Below are 14340 nucleotides of genomic sequence, written 5' to 3'. Positions count from 1 at the left end.
TAACAGATGTACTAGGCCAACCCTGTTTGAACACACAGAACAAAGATGGCTGCCTCTCATCCAAGGGAAATCACTATTTTGTTATAGCAGTCTAAACCCCTCCCAATGTCAACATACCCTTTTGTTCAAGTTTGACCACAGCGTTTAATTTAGACATTCTTTGGAGTTTTTGTGTATTACCTCGCCAAACAACCATCTATGTTTTAGCTCTGCATATCACACTAGTAGTATAAGTTAGGGTTATACAAACTGTTGTCATGTTGCATGTGTGGAGAATGATACTTGTTTTGTTAGAGTCCCTTTTGTTTTATGAAATCTGAAATACTTGGAGTATAATTGAGGTGCAACTCTCTCTGGAAGAAGTACATTGGCTTCAGCTGTGTTTTTATATTTGATGCACATTGTGTTAATTAAACTCACTAATAAATCTGGCACTGTCTAGCAGTAAGATATCAATATTGAAATGTCTTATTGCCTAAATTCAGTGGGTAAATAACAACTCTTAGAGTGAAGCGACAACAAGCTTTAACTGAGTGATTTTGTGGCTACATTACAGCTATTTCAAGTAAGTTAATCCATCAAAGTGCCCTTTAGAACACATGTTGGAGGGAAATATTCAAAATAAAGACAAAAATAATCCCTTGTGATAATCTCACAGAGTGAAAGGCTAAATTGGGTAAAGCTACACCATGAAAAGGCTACTGGAGCAAACAGACATGGCATGTTTAAATGGAGCCCTTGATTCTCCTAAACCACATAATATATTTAGTTTCACATACACCAGACCGCAACAAAGAGGGAGAACATTTATTTGTTAAATGTCTTATTCAATAAAATAACATTTTTGGTGAATTCAGGCAAATCTGGGCAAAATTGGATATCAGTTTTCCTTCTGCCGTACTCCAAATCCTAACCCTGACCTCATCAAGCAGGAATTAATTTTTAGTTATCATAACTTATATAACTACAGAGAATAACTGAATGACCAAAAAAAAAAGAAAGCTGAGCTAGTAGGAAAATAGTCCTTGATGAAGAGGCAGCCATCTTGGATCACTGTGTGGCTTAAATAACTTTACATTGCATTTTACTTAACTTAACCTGACCGCAGATTTCAGATGACCATTCTAACCTTGAATGCAGTGCTGCCACAAATATATAAGGGTCAAGACAAAATTCCAAGGGAAGGATCGACAGAGAATCGAAAAACATGGACATCTCAAAGTCGACAGCACAGTTCAGTTCAATATAATCTTGATAGTTCTGGGTCCAGATTATCACACAGACACAAACAGCTGCCATCGGAGAGTGATACATACAAGTGTTGTTGTAAAAAGGCTACAAGAGGAAGGAAGAAGAAAGAGAAGAAGAAGAGGAGGAAGAAGCAGAATATCAGCCAGGTGAGAAATAGAAGTAGTAGTAGTAGTAGTAGATGAACTTGTAGTAGCAGAATAAATACTTGCAGTAGTTGGGACAAGTCTTCTTGGATTTTCGAGGGTTGGGGATCTTCTTAAAGAAAACAACACAGGGTAGATGTTGCACCCTTTTTTTTCTTCATTATTCGGGTTTTGTAATTAAAACCATTTTTTAACACTATGTTACATTTTTTTATTTATTGCATATAACATAATTTTTTGTTTAATTTTCATGTTTAAAATCTCAATTACTAGCCCTGTTATTCATGGTGGGGGTCAGAATGGCTTGCAGAAGTCATGCAAAATAGTCATGCTGGTAAACAATGTCATAAAAATGCATTTTAATTTGAAATCACTGCAATTTTTTTTGTCCCTGGAATAGTTTCTCAGAGATGTTCTCCCACTCCTGCTTTCTTTAAAAAGCTTCTGTCTTCTTGCTACACATACCCAGAGGGAGAAGCTATTGAGTTTGGTGGTCTGCAGAACCTCCTCCCCCTCCTCTTCGTTTCCTTCAGGAGGGGAAGGGAGCGCCTCCTCATCCATTATACCTTCTGAGAGTGCAGTTTGCTGCAGGATATGCTGTTTTACACGTATAAGCAGACAGTTTGGGGGGTTACAAGTAGCTTGAATGGACATGATGATGATTTGCATTGAAATTGCTGGGAAGAAGAACATTTAGGGTCTTTCCCCCCATTTCTCATGGACTCCTTCCCTTCTCTCTTCTTTCTTTTTCCAACCATTGTGACTTTGACTTTCTTTCTTCTGGTGTTAATTGGTTTCATTCATGCCATGCATTTTTGCTTAAGAGGAGGAGCAGCAGCATTGCTGAGATGCAGGAAAGGATGGGTCAAGATACCATAATGACCCAAGAGGGAAGGAGAGAGTGAGAAAGAGAGAAAGACTTGTTCGTTTCCATTCACAGGTCCTCTTTTTTTTAGCAGAAGTTAGGGATAGTTTGTGTCTCTGAGGGGTTTTGTTCACCCCCAACTGTTACGTCCATCCGTGTGTCTGTCTTTGGGTTTAAGTCCATCACAGGTTGGATTCAACTGGTTGTTTGACATTGGCTGAGATCTCTGTAGTTTAAACAACCAGTTAAACTCGATGTCCCAAGTTCATTATTGTCTCCTGGAAGATCCAGATGATATCAAATAGACGGGATCATGTCAAAAACATGTGATATGGCTAATGTGTTCTGATATGTATGAGTAGATTTCAGCTTGCAGTTAGAAGTCCTGTTGCTCAGCAGAGATTAGCAGGCGAGCTCAGCCTGCGTAGCCTTTTGAGTACTGGATCAGACTCTGCTGGAGCAGACATCACGATGGACCACTCCTCACCTTGCATAGTGTTTTGAGTGCCAAAATAATGGATTAAACAGAGAAAATCCACAGTTGCAAGCTTCTTAAAAAAAAGAAGAAAAAGAAGAAGAAAAAACTCAACCAAATCATAGAAAGTTGTGGGCATAGAAGGCCTTCCTGTTCCATATCCAAGTGGGTCATTGGCCCTCTGACTGCTACACTGGGAGCATCCATGCTGGGGTTTGCTCTGGAAAACAGCCCAGAAGAAGCCTTTTCTTCACTGTGATCGTCAGAGAGGTTGCATATGAATGTGTCACACAGATGATGAAATGTCTGGGTCAGAGTGTCAGCAACGGTGATCATTTCTATCATATTCTTTCTTTCTCTTTTCTCTCTATCTCCCTCCCATTTTGTTCAGTGAATCTCATCAGGGGAGATGGAGGAACAGTGGTTTAACGTTTATTGTTTCCCTCTTCTTGTAGGGAAATGGGTAGATTAGAAACTAAGCACTGAAAGGGAAAAAGAAAAGAAGATTTAGTAAGGATCTGAGGTGAATGAGTATTGGCTCTTGACCCTCAGACACCAGACCATGGCATCAAGAATGATCATGCACAAATAGTATATATAGTTTAATAAATACAACATTTTCAAGCATAAAAGCAACCAAGGATTGCCCAAACACCATCATTTAACAGAAGCAAATGTTGTATCAGTTGGTAAAGGCTATAAATAATTCAAATGCAAAATTTGGTTACCATCCGATTGATCTTATTTCTGATTTTTATTTTAAAGTTGATTCAATAGGAGCTAGGTCTGGTGCACATGATGGTCAATTTGTTGGAATGTAACTGGTGGGTAAAGTAATGTTTTCTTTGATATCATGACACTCAGATAAACAGTCCTTGAGTGGGATGCAGCAGCTGTTCACACTAAGACAAGTTCTGACAGAATTATCACTAAGTGGATTTTTACACTTTTATCGATAAGTTGTTAAACCCGACAAACCTTTTCTATGAGAGAGAGATAACATAGAGATATAAAAATAAAAATGTACTTGCAATAACTGTCTGTAAAACTGTTTGCTAAAGTAAGTAATAGATATGAACATGGAGTGTTGACTATTGTTGCTTATTGGAATTAGCAGTCCATCATACTTAGAGTTACATTTTAAAAGTTAAATATCTGCACTGTTCTTTTTTTTCTTTTCTGCAACACTGTAAACAGAGCAGTGCAGGAGCAACAAACACACAAGTGAAAATAAGCCCACTGGTGAAATCCCTAAATAAAGTTGTTTGACATTAAATGTTTTTGGCTTTGGATCAGGGGCTGCAAGCTGAGCTACTATTTACTTCCACTAGCTAGCTAAAAAATATATTTGATGCTCTGAAATGATAGTTAAAAACCACATCTGCATGACATTAAACAATAAAAAGGTAGTCATCTGGAAAGGTGGAAATAATTATGTGACTTACAAGTCAAACAAAAGACTGATATAGGTTGATATAGAAGTTTAGTAAGATGCTGAAACTGCAAAAAAAAGGATTGAACTGTTGTCTCTTATATTAAACAGCCAAATCTGATTCCACTGACAGAATTCTGACTCCTGTTGAGGCCTACAATTATATATATTTGACCTAAAACTGGATTAATGCTGTTTATTAACGACTATGGGGTAAACACGTTTCTAAAAATCTTACAACATGTCGTTAGATTACACTCTAGCATTACATAATTCTAACATTTCACCAAATTTCTTAATTACATCAGTAAGCTGAGCATAATTGGAGTCTTTACATTTCTGAAGTTTTATTGGTGCTACTGGGCTGAGCTACCAAACAATTCTTAATGGCTGCTGCAATCTTTTCTGGAGCTAATGGTTTTGAGATTGTTTTTTCTTTTTAAAGAAATTCACATATAATTGACAAAGGACCAATTATTCCCACAGTACCATAAAAAGTCATCCATTTGTAGATTCATCTTTGGACTAATGAGCCAAACTGACATCATCACCGAACATGATTTACCCACCATTACATAGAAAAATAAAACTTTCATCAACAGTTATGACACTACAACTTTTCTGGAATGTTACCTCTTTCTGAGGTCCAGAAACCATATTATATTGGCCTGTTTCCCAAAAGCATCAGGGTGGTATAAGACAAACCTCTTTGATCATGTGTCTCAACCATGTTGGACTTGTAATGCTTTAGAGAGTGACATGTTTTTGTAAAAACAAACAATCTAATTTCAAATTCCATTTTGTATCTTGAGCTTTCAACTCCTTGTCATGATATTCATTAGCATTGGGTTAAAGGTGCATAAGTCCAACGGCCTTTTGTCTACAGAACACATATAGAAACATAATCACTGACTGACTGGTTATGTTTCTGTCAGCCAAGGTTGATGATCAGATTTTATAAATATCTTGTTTTATTATGTGTTTATAGCAATGTGATATCAAAAGGCGTATGCGGTGACCACTCAAACCTTCAAATGAATCACTTCAAGATAGGAATCAAGCATTTGGGAGGGGCGAAAAAATGAAATTTCAATAACATTGTGAAAGAGTTGCAATTTAGCTAGATTTAGAAAAAATATCATGGTTTGTGGTTAAATAAGTACTTAAAAATTAGGAGCTATAGAAGTTATAGAACTTGAGAATAGCGTCTTTATGCTAATATCGACTTTTGGATTCATATGAGAATTAAACATATTAGAGATGCTGTTGGCAAAGAGGCCGTGTTCTAAATAAGACTGAAAGTGTTAGCCATTGTAGAAACCCCTACTTTCTGCTACTTTCCAAACTGGCTGGAACAAGACCAAATAATCTTCAAGACTTCTACAATGGCCGACTGAGCATTTCAAATGACCTGTAGGTTTTCAGTTTAGCTCAGTAATAATTCAACAACATAACACTTTACACAAGAGCAAGAAAATGATACACCAAAACACATCACTTAAGCAAAAAAAGACACATCACTGCAAAGCTCACCCAGCAAAGCTAACATGCAAGGACACCAAGAACACAGAGCTTAAAGTGACATGCTAACATTTCTCTTGTCTCACATACACACACAGACATACACACACACACACACACACACATATATATTCTGCTGAAGTCCTTGGAGGGCAATTCAGTCCTCTGATCTAACAAATCTTTGGATGCTAATTAAGAGATCAGGAGACACAGAGGTCACAAACATTCTGTAATCAGAAGAAGTCAGAGGTTAAACAGAGGACTGCAGCCAACCAGGACAAGGCTTAAATCCAGACCAAGAGATGAGAGTGGAACATCTCAGCTGGTGTGTCCGGCACATTAACAGACCAGACCTTGGCCAAATGTCAATGGGTTTGACTTTTGTTTCATCCCACTTCCTTCAGACCGGAGGGGTTCACTAAATCATTCATTTCATTATTTCTAGTTTATTTCACTCTGGTGCTGCTTGTGTTTGTCTGGACGACAAACTACAATTCTTCCGCAACAGTGTGGGATTACACAAGCTGGAGTGTTGGTGAAGGCTGTTTGACCCAGGTGTGGTACACACAACGGAAAGGAAAAAAAGTAAGGAAATATAGTGCAACACAAAAACACACAACATAAAACAAAATGTCACACCAACACAGAACCACACATAGTTGAGGAAACACAACACAAAGGAGCAAAAACAGTGCACAAAGAACAACAGTGAGGTACACATTCTTACATGGAGAAGTCTCGCTTCTTTCTTTTCTCCTCCATATCATCACCACACTTTTCTGTCTTCCCCAAACTTTTCCTCCTTCATTTCCTCCCTCTGACGCAGCTCAGCTGACAGTCGACACTCATTTCATCCCACATTTCATCCCCCCCACACCATCTACAGTCTTTTTCGTTCATTGAAATGTCCATTCCTGTCTTCCTCCTTGGTGAAATCCAGTGTTTTGCAAACCTTTTTTTCAGGTGGGAAGGTGCTCCACTTTCACTCAATTTCCTTTTTTTGGTTTATGCTATGGGAGACTTCTGGGTTGGGGGGGTTGGATGGTGGGTTGGGGGGTATAACGTCTCACAGAAAGCAGGACAAAATTATTAAGAAAGGGGTGAAAGTGGTGGGACTACACAAGGAGAAGACAGGAAGCACAGTTGGACGAAGAATACGAAACAGCATTTTTGGAAAACAAAACAACAGTAATAAAAACAGCACAGAAGCTAGGAAATGCTCTTTTTTTTCTTTCCCTGCCTTTTGCGGACATACAGTACATCTTTGAGGAAACATGGGTGGATAGGAGAGATTGAAGAAGAGATACCTGAGTTGTGAATGGATAAAAAGGAAAAAAATGTTGGTAACAAGGGGAAAAGCATGAGAGGAAGAAGAAATTTGGATTCAAAACTAATTTCAAGGGATGCCTCAGCAGTGCAGTGTCTCACAAGGAAGTCAATGCAACTTCATAATAATGATGATTTGACAATTTGATTAATTGCAGAATAGTTTTCCAAAATGAACCTGTATAATATTTTGTATAATATTGTGAAAGAAAAATAATCACACAAACATTTTTAATTAAGGATTCTGCAGAACCTTGACTTGCCTGATAGCAGTTATATTGAATTTGTTTTAATGAGAAGTGTTCGTCTTTTTCTATTCAACCTCAGTCTTTTTTAAAATCTGGTTACACTATATGCATGGTTAAGGTAAAAAAAAAGGTAATTTCTATGGAAAATAAGCACCAACTTTAAATTTGAGCCAAAGAGTTAAACACCCATCTGCAACCAGACTCCCACACCCCTCAGCCTGAATTTATGGTCGTTAACATTTAAAGGTTGGTTGCTTCAGAGTGTGATGCCATTCATGTTGTTTGTAGACTTGACCTAACAGCAGGAGTGTCATCAAACGTTAACATGGACAATGTTTAAGAGGCCCAAATAAAACATGGGTAAAAGGTATCAACCTCTGCAGGCGGTTTTCCCAAATTAAGGGAAGGCTTATACTCTCTGTAAATCCCTGTGTTTACTAACATTGAGTATTTCAAATCAAGTTACACTCAATTAAGGTTTGTTCAAACTTACATGGTCAGCTGGGTTAGGGTGGGTTTGATGAAAGGGGGCCTACAGGTCAGATTGGCCAAAGGTGGCCTAGCAAATTAATCCGGCCCTGATCTTCCTCCTCTGTGAGAGGCTGCATTGAAATATTGCTTTTTCACATTGCAGAGGCATCCTTCCTCTCAACTCACAAGGCCTGTGTAGAGAACAGGGCAGGACAGGACAGAAGGCAATGCAATGCAACATGAACAGAGTGAAGTCACAAACAGATGATGAAGAAGCAGACACGTGAAATGATGGACAGGGGGACTTTTGGTAAGGAGGTATATTGGGAGAAGAAGGGTCTCTCCTCTCTCTTGCAGAAGAGGAGTTGAGACAGTGATGGAAGCAGCTGGATTTTTTTAAGCATTAGTTCACAGTTACTGCTTCTTTTTGCATATATCTGATAAGCACGGGGCTTTCAGAACAATTCTCTGTGAAAAGAGAAGCAAAAGAAAGAAGAAAAATCATAAGCTACGATTGTTAATATGTTTCTGTTATCATAAGTCTCTCGAGATCGATAAGAAAGCAGCTATACAAGACCAACTAGAAACTAAGCCCCTGCCCGTCCTGCAAAAATAAACTCTCCCACCCCCACCCAGCCCTGTTACAGTACCTAACGTGGTCCTTATCGACCAATAGCATCCTAGCATTTTGGCATGCATAATGTCAGCCTGTTCTACCTCTTGCATTCAAAGAGGTTAAGCTCTTTTGTCCTGCATGCTTTGTTAGTGCATATGTATGCATCTTAAAACACATTCATACACACTCTTAGTAGTCTAAATATTATATACACATTCGTTATGATCAAGACTAAAATCTTATCAAACTTCCTCACATTATTAGTCATATCAGTATCATTATTGCTTGCGATGGAATCCCCATGCAGATTACTCTAAAACACAAACTTTACATATGTACATCATCATGACAAAGGACACAAATCTCAGTGGCCTTGAGGAAATGACAGACTAAAAAGGAGTGGACTTTGGGAAGTGAAGGGAGGATAGGCAAAGGGTGATATGGTAGGGAACAATAGACAGGTTCAGAAGAGAGACTGGCATTTGTGTTTACATATTTGCATGTGTTTGTTTGTGTGTGTGTGTGTGTGTGTGTGTGTGTGTGTTCATCTGTCTGATGTGCATTTGGGGTAGCAAATTTAATCCTGAGCATGAGCTGAATTCAAAACTTCAAAATTATGACTTCTGATGCCCCGCTCGAACAAGAGGTGAAACAGGAAACCCTGCAGAGCCATTAATAAGGCTCAGTTAAGGTGAAGGGAATAGCTTAACATTTCAGACAAAAAGGGTATTCATGTTCTTTTTGAGAGCAAGATGAGGCATTGGTGTGAACTCAGTCCTCTGCAGTGCAGAGCTAGAGTTAGGAGTCATTAGGATGATTGTTTGCCATACAGATTGAAAACTAAAGTGAAAGTTACACCACCACCTCTAAAGTGTACTAATTAAGATGTCGATCTATTTTCTGTATATAAGTAGATTGGCGTCAAGGTTCCAAAAGACAAACCAGTACCACAATGCCTTAAATCTGCATTCAAGCTACCACCAAAAGGGGGCGACACCACTACTTGTAAAGAGAAACCTCATTGTATGCTAATCAATGGGAAAATGACCCAACGTCTCACTCAGTTAGTTATTCTACACAAAAAAATTCCAAATTAGTTTTTGGACTCAATCGCTCTCTTTTAAAGTAGCAAGATATTCTTTCAGTAGGTTTAGGTTTATTATAGAATAAAATAGACATAAAGTAGTGCAGGCTTTATGGTGTAGCTTCTTTGTGACTATTAAGCAGCAACCATGTCAAACGGATGCTGTGTGTTTGGTGGTACTAAATGATACTCTCAGAAGTCTGCTTTTAATCTTTGTGGTGGGTGAAATAAGTTTAAACTTTGTTTTTTGTAAGTCAAAATAAGCATCCAAGTCAGTATCACAGATGCTGTAAAGGACAGTTCAGATGCGCCTTGCTGAATGAAGATGATGAAAGGTAAAAAAGAACAAACCTTTGAGGTGTTGGTGTAAGCTTTGATTTAATGCCAGGCGTTTGCTCTCTGGCTTAAGATCCAAATACACCGCACAGGCATTGAATTGATATGTTTCCTCATCTTACTCTCGGCAGAAAAAGGAATCACAGTATGTGTTTTTTTTTTTTCCCAATTTGGGAAACCTTTCCGTTCATTTGGTGCTCTCACCTTCCAACACTGCAGCCTGAACGCAAAAACAAGTGACAGATAGGAGATGCTTTCAGAGCTCTGAAACATTAATCTGAGAAAGTAAATCCTCGGCTGTTTTTTTCTTCCACAATTAGCATATTTGTACTATCTGTCTCTTGACACATTTATTCTTAAACTAAACTAAGTCAGTCTTTACTAAGTTGGAAGTGATGGGAATCTATAATAATACAAAAGGAATGATTTCAAGGTAACTGACATCCTTTTTTTTTCTGTGAATTTTTCATTCTGGCGGAAGAAAAAGAAGGTGAGAGCTATAGAGATAATTACAGGACATTAAAACCGAAATTAAACTTAACCAAAGACACATCAGTACTGTCTACAACAATTAAGAAGTGTGACAATGTTACATGACATTGCTGCAACATCAGAAAATATCAGTTTAAATGTTTTTCATTAAAAAACAACCTTTCAATTTTGTGGAGAATAAATTAAATAAGTACAGACATACACACACTGAAAGGATGACATCATCACATATAGATTCTTTATAGGTAACAGTAAAACTAAACTGAAGATTTTTTTCCTCTCTCAAGAAACAAAAAGAAAAGTCATTTTTTCCATCAAATCATATTTGTGCATCCTAGTTCAAAGGTAGATGCAGGTCTAGGCACACACACACGCACACACTGACACACACATTCCCACACAAATATCCTCAGCACACTCGTTCAGTGTGCTGCTGATTCAACATTACATGTCCGAACAGAAATAGGCAGATCCCACAACTGCTGTCTCATTTATCTACATTGCATATTTCTAGGTTTGTATGCTGTCTGTTGTTCATGTTCTCTCTCTCCTCTTCTTCCCATTTGGCTTTTTGTTGTCCAGTCTTCTTCTACCAGGGGCTGTCACTCCAGTAGCCGTTCATGGGGCCTCCTACTGCTCAGCCGCAGCCGAAACAAAGAAGAAATGGAGGGACAGAAGAGGAGGAGAGGGTGTGGGGGGGGGGGGGGGGGGGGGGGGGGGGGGGGGCAGTTCAGGAGGGGCAAAAAGAAGGGAAAGAAAGAGAAGCCAAAAAGGGAGAAAACTAAAAATATTGCCATTGGCCGCTGAGTCACACTGGATTCAGTGTAAGTAGTAACGTTGTAGGTGATAGTGGTGATGGTGATGATGGTGGATGAAGTCAGACTTGAGGAAAACTCTAGCATTCACACTCTGGTTGGGTTATAATGTGAACTTCCTCGAAAAAGTAGAAAGCCAATCAATCTGCCACCTAAAGGAAGCTGTTTTCAGAAACACATAGATTTACTTTCTTTCTTAAGATCATGTTTAAAGGTGAATATCAGTCTCTTATCGATGAATTAACACAGAGGTGACGTCCAGATGTAGGTAGCCTATCTTAGCATGAAGAAGTGCAAGCAGTAGCCCATGTTTACCAATGAGAACAAGGCTAGCTGCTTCGCCCTGTTTCCAGTCTTCATGTAAAGCTTGGCTTACCTCACCTGACTCTTAGCTCGGTTCTCAGTGCACAAAGAAAGAGAGTGATGTCTTTTTCTCATCTCACTCTCGAAAATAGAGCAGATAAGGTCATTTGTATTGTTCCTTTACACCTTGACTTGTGATTGCACAAAGCACAAAAAAAATCCCTGTCTTCCGGCTTCGCAGCTCAGCCTTTTGCTGAGATCCGTGGTGAGAGATAATGGAGGGCAGGTAAGGAGCGATGCTAGCAGAGTGATGAGGTGTGGTAAAGATCCGACCCTACTGACAACAGGTCCTGGTTCAGGTTCAGGTTCAACCAAAATAAAAATGATTTTCCTTTTCATGTAACAGGTTTTGTCCAGCTGTTCAACAAAACATGTTTTACGCAGCAGCTCTTCAGTGTAAGTCAAGAGACAGCTAAGTCTGTATAAGTTTGAGACCTTCCCCCCTAGCATCCCTCAATCCTCTTTGACAGTGATTCCCAACCTTTTTAGCTTGTAATTCCTTCTAACCCTATACTTAACATTTACTTAACAGTACATTCTCGAATCAAAACATTGAGGACACAGTCCTCTTTATATATTCTGGATTTATTTTACATTGATCAAACTTGGGGTAGCGATTACATTCTTCAAACACTTTGAAATAAAAGTCCTTAATATACTCTCATTCCTGTATTTCGTTGGATTATTTATACCAGGGCTTATATAATGATTACAATTTTTAAACTGCAATTAATTGCTAGATTAAAAAAAATGATCACGATTAAAAGCGTTGCAAATTTGAGATTAATTGCACATTCTATTATTAATTAATAAATACAAATATTTCATTTTTAGTGTCTTGTCAAAATAACTTGAAAGCGGTTTGTTCAACTAATTACCTCAACATATCACATAACCTGTCTCAAATAATATCAAGACAAGTGTGACACCATAAAAAAACTGTTCCTTATTATTGGTGTGTAGGATAACCTCTTAAAAAACACATATTTTCATTATAATGGATATTTAAATCAAAATTTTTAAAATAACATTTCATGTTATTTACAGTTTCAGTGCATGGAACATTAAATAAAAATTTCTTTGCTGATTTAGCATAAAATTGAATGTGCGACCCTTTTGGTTGGAAGGCTAGGAACCACTCTCTTCTGCGTTCCATCCTGAGCTGACAGAAACATTCTTTACACTGCTTCTCAAGTGTTTGAGAAATTACTCCTGCATGTCATCCTATGAGCGTTGTTAGCATTAGCATTTAGCGTCTTAAGCTTGAGGAGGAAGCGGCAGAAAGAGGGGACGCTACTGCTTTTATAAGATGTTTACGGAGTTGATGTACAACTACAATCTCATTGAAAACGATTTCTCACTGCATTAAAGGGATGTGCAGAGAACCAACTACGTGTCCCTTCAAATTAATGTGTGTGCAAGTTTGCATGTGTGTGTTTATATAATTTAAAAGAAATACAAACAATATAACATCTACTGCCTACATAGCATTTTTTTTTTTTAAAGGTGCAGAGGTGCTACGCTTTGGGTTATTTTCTCTTCAAAGATATGCGTTTGATTTAAGTGTATAAAAACTTTTTCTTTACAATCATTTTGAAGCTACTGTGTATGTTCTTGTTCTGGAGATTCTCATAATAAAAGCATGCATGCTGCAGCGTGATGTTAGTGTCTGTGTGTGTGTGTGTGTGTGTGTGTGTGTGTGTGTGTGTGTGTGTGTGTGTGTGTGTGTGTGTGTGTGAGTGTGACGCTTAATATTAGAAAAGTCTCTTATTTATAGCTACTCTTAAGTATCACTCTTAAAGTATTGAAGTGCAAGTGCAGTTGAGAAACAGGCAAGAAGTAGCACAGCTATAGCTAGGAGTAATCTAACTCAACTATCATTTCAGTCTAAACTAGACTCTATCCTTGTTAGTAAGGCAGATGTTTAGTTGTGAGTTAAAGTGTGTGTGTGTGTGTGTGTGTGTGTTTGTGTTTTTACACTTGCCAAAGCAGCTTTCTAAGCGTCATAAGCAAGGTTTGGATATTAAATGGTTCTTAAAATAGGTGCCTAGAGTCTCTCTTGGTTTGCTGTTGTGTCTTTACGTAATGGTGATGAAAGAGCAGCCAGGATGAACCAAATGTCCATGAGACCTTCTGTCCATTTTTTAGCTTTTGTTTCTTTTGCATGTTCCCCAGGGAAAAAAAAAAAAAAAAGGAAAAAAAACCTTAAATATTTTGTTGTTGCTGTTGTTGACATTTTGTCGTGTTTTCCTGTCAGCTATGCTACAAGATGGAGGGAATAGGGGAGTGGCATCGCCTGAGTCCAGGTGGTTCGAAGGGTTCAAAGGTGGAGTTGGTGATGGGGGTTAGGCGCAGTGGGGCGCCCGTCAACCCGGAGATATTATTGAGGCTGCGCGACTTCTCATAACCCGTGGCTACACGAAGATGACAAGCACAGGTAAGGGCAAAGGTTAGAGGAGGATTAGGCAATATTGATATTGAACGGTGTTCAATGTTGTAATGAAGGCGATGTGTGTTGATGGATGGAAATGCAATGTTTCATGGCAGAAAGTAATATGATAAATTCATTTATGTTATGTTATGACAGCATTGCACATCAGAAATAGCAAATATAAACAATTTGTTACAGTTACAAGCATTTGTAAATGAAACAAAGTTGAAAAAGATAAATAACTCAAAACAAAACCAGCCCAAAGCAAAAATATTTTAGACCAAAAGAGGAAGTTAGAAAAAGACAGACAGACAGATGGATGGATAGAGGGACAAACAGAAAGACAGACAGACAAAAAGAGACAGGACAAAACAGGAATATTGGTTATGAAAATAAGCTATTAGTTGCCACAATAGCCCTTAGACACCTAGGTATGGTGCTAGTTCAGCACCGCCATGAGCTGTGTAAGGT

At 38.3% G+C, this 14340-nt stretch overlaps 1 protein-coding gene across 3 annotated transcripts in view; it reads right to left on the bottom strand.

Annotated features, from left to right (window-relative positions):
• Positions 1–873: 873 nt before the first annotated feature.
• LOC132953894 (potassium voltage-gated channel subfamily C member 1-like) overlaps positions 874–14340 on the bottom strand; it is a 72645-nt gene continuing 59178 nt past the window's right edge. Inside the window, exons 5-6 of one of the 3 annotated variants that reach the window (XR_009665677.1) lie at positions 6415–10893; positions 874–3216 (exon numbers count right to left, since the gene is read on the bottom strand). Coding sequence is in view for 2 of the 3 variants with exons in the window: in XM_061026248.1 (XP_060882231.1) it covers positions 13701–13852 (152 nt within the window). In the remaining variant the exon portion in view is untranslated. Of the gene's footprint in view, positions 3217–6414; positions 10894–12343; positions 13853–14340 lie in introns of those variants that run through there. The other 2 variants (XM_061026249.1, XM_061026248.1) reach the window with 2 other exon arrangements.

The sequence above is a fragment of the Labrus mixtus genome, chromosome 20 (genome assembly GCF_963584025.1).
Source record: "Labrus mixtus chromosome 20, fLabMix1.1, whole genome shotgun sequence".
Taxonomy (NCBI): domain Eukaryota; kingdom Metazoa; phylum Chordata; class Actinopteri; order Labriformes; family Labridae; genus Labrus; species Labrus mixtus.
Note: the sequence above shows the minus strand (reverse complement) of the source record. Positions and strands in the feature narration are given on the sequence as shown.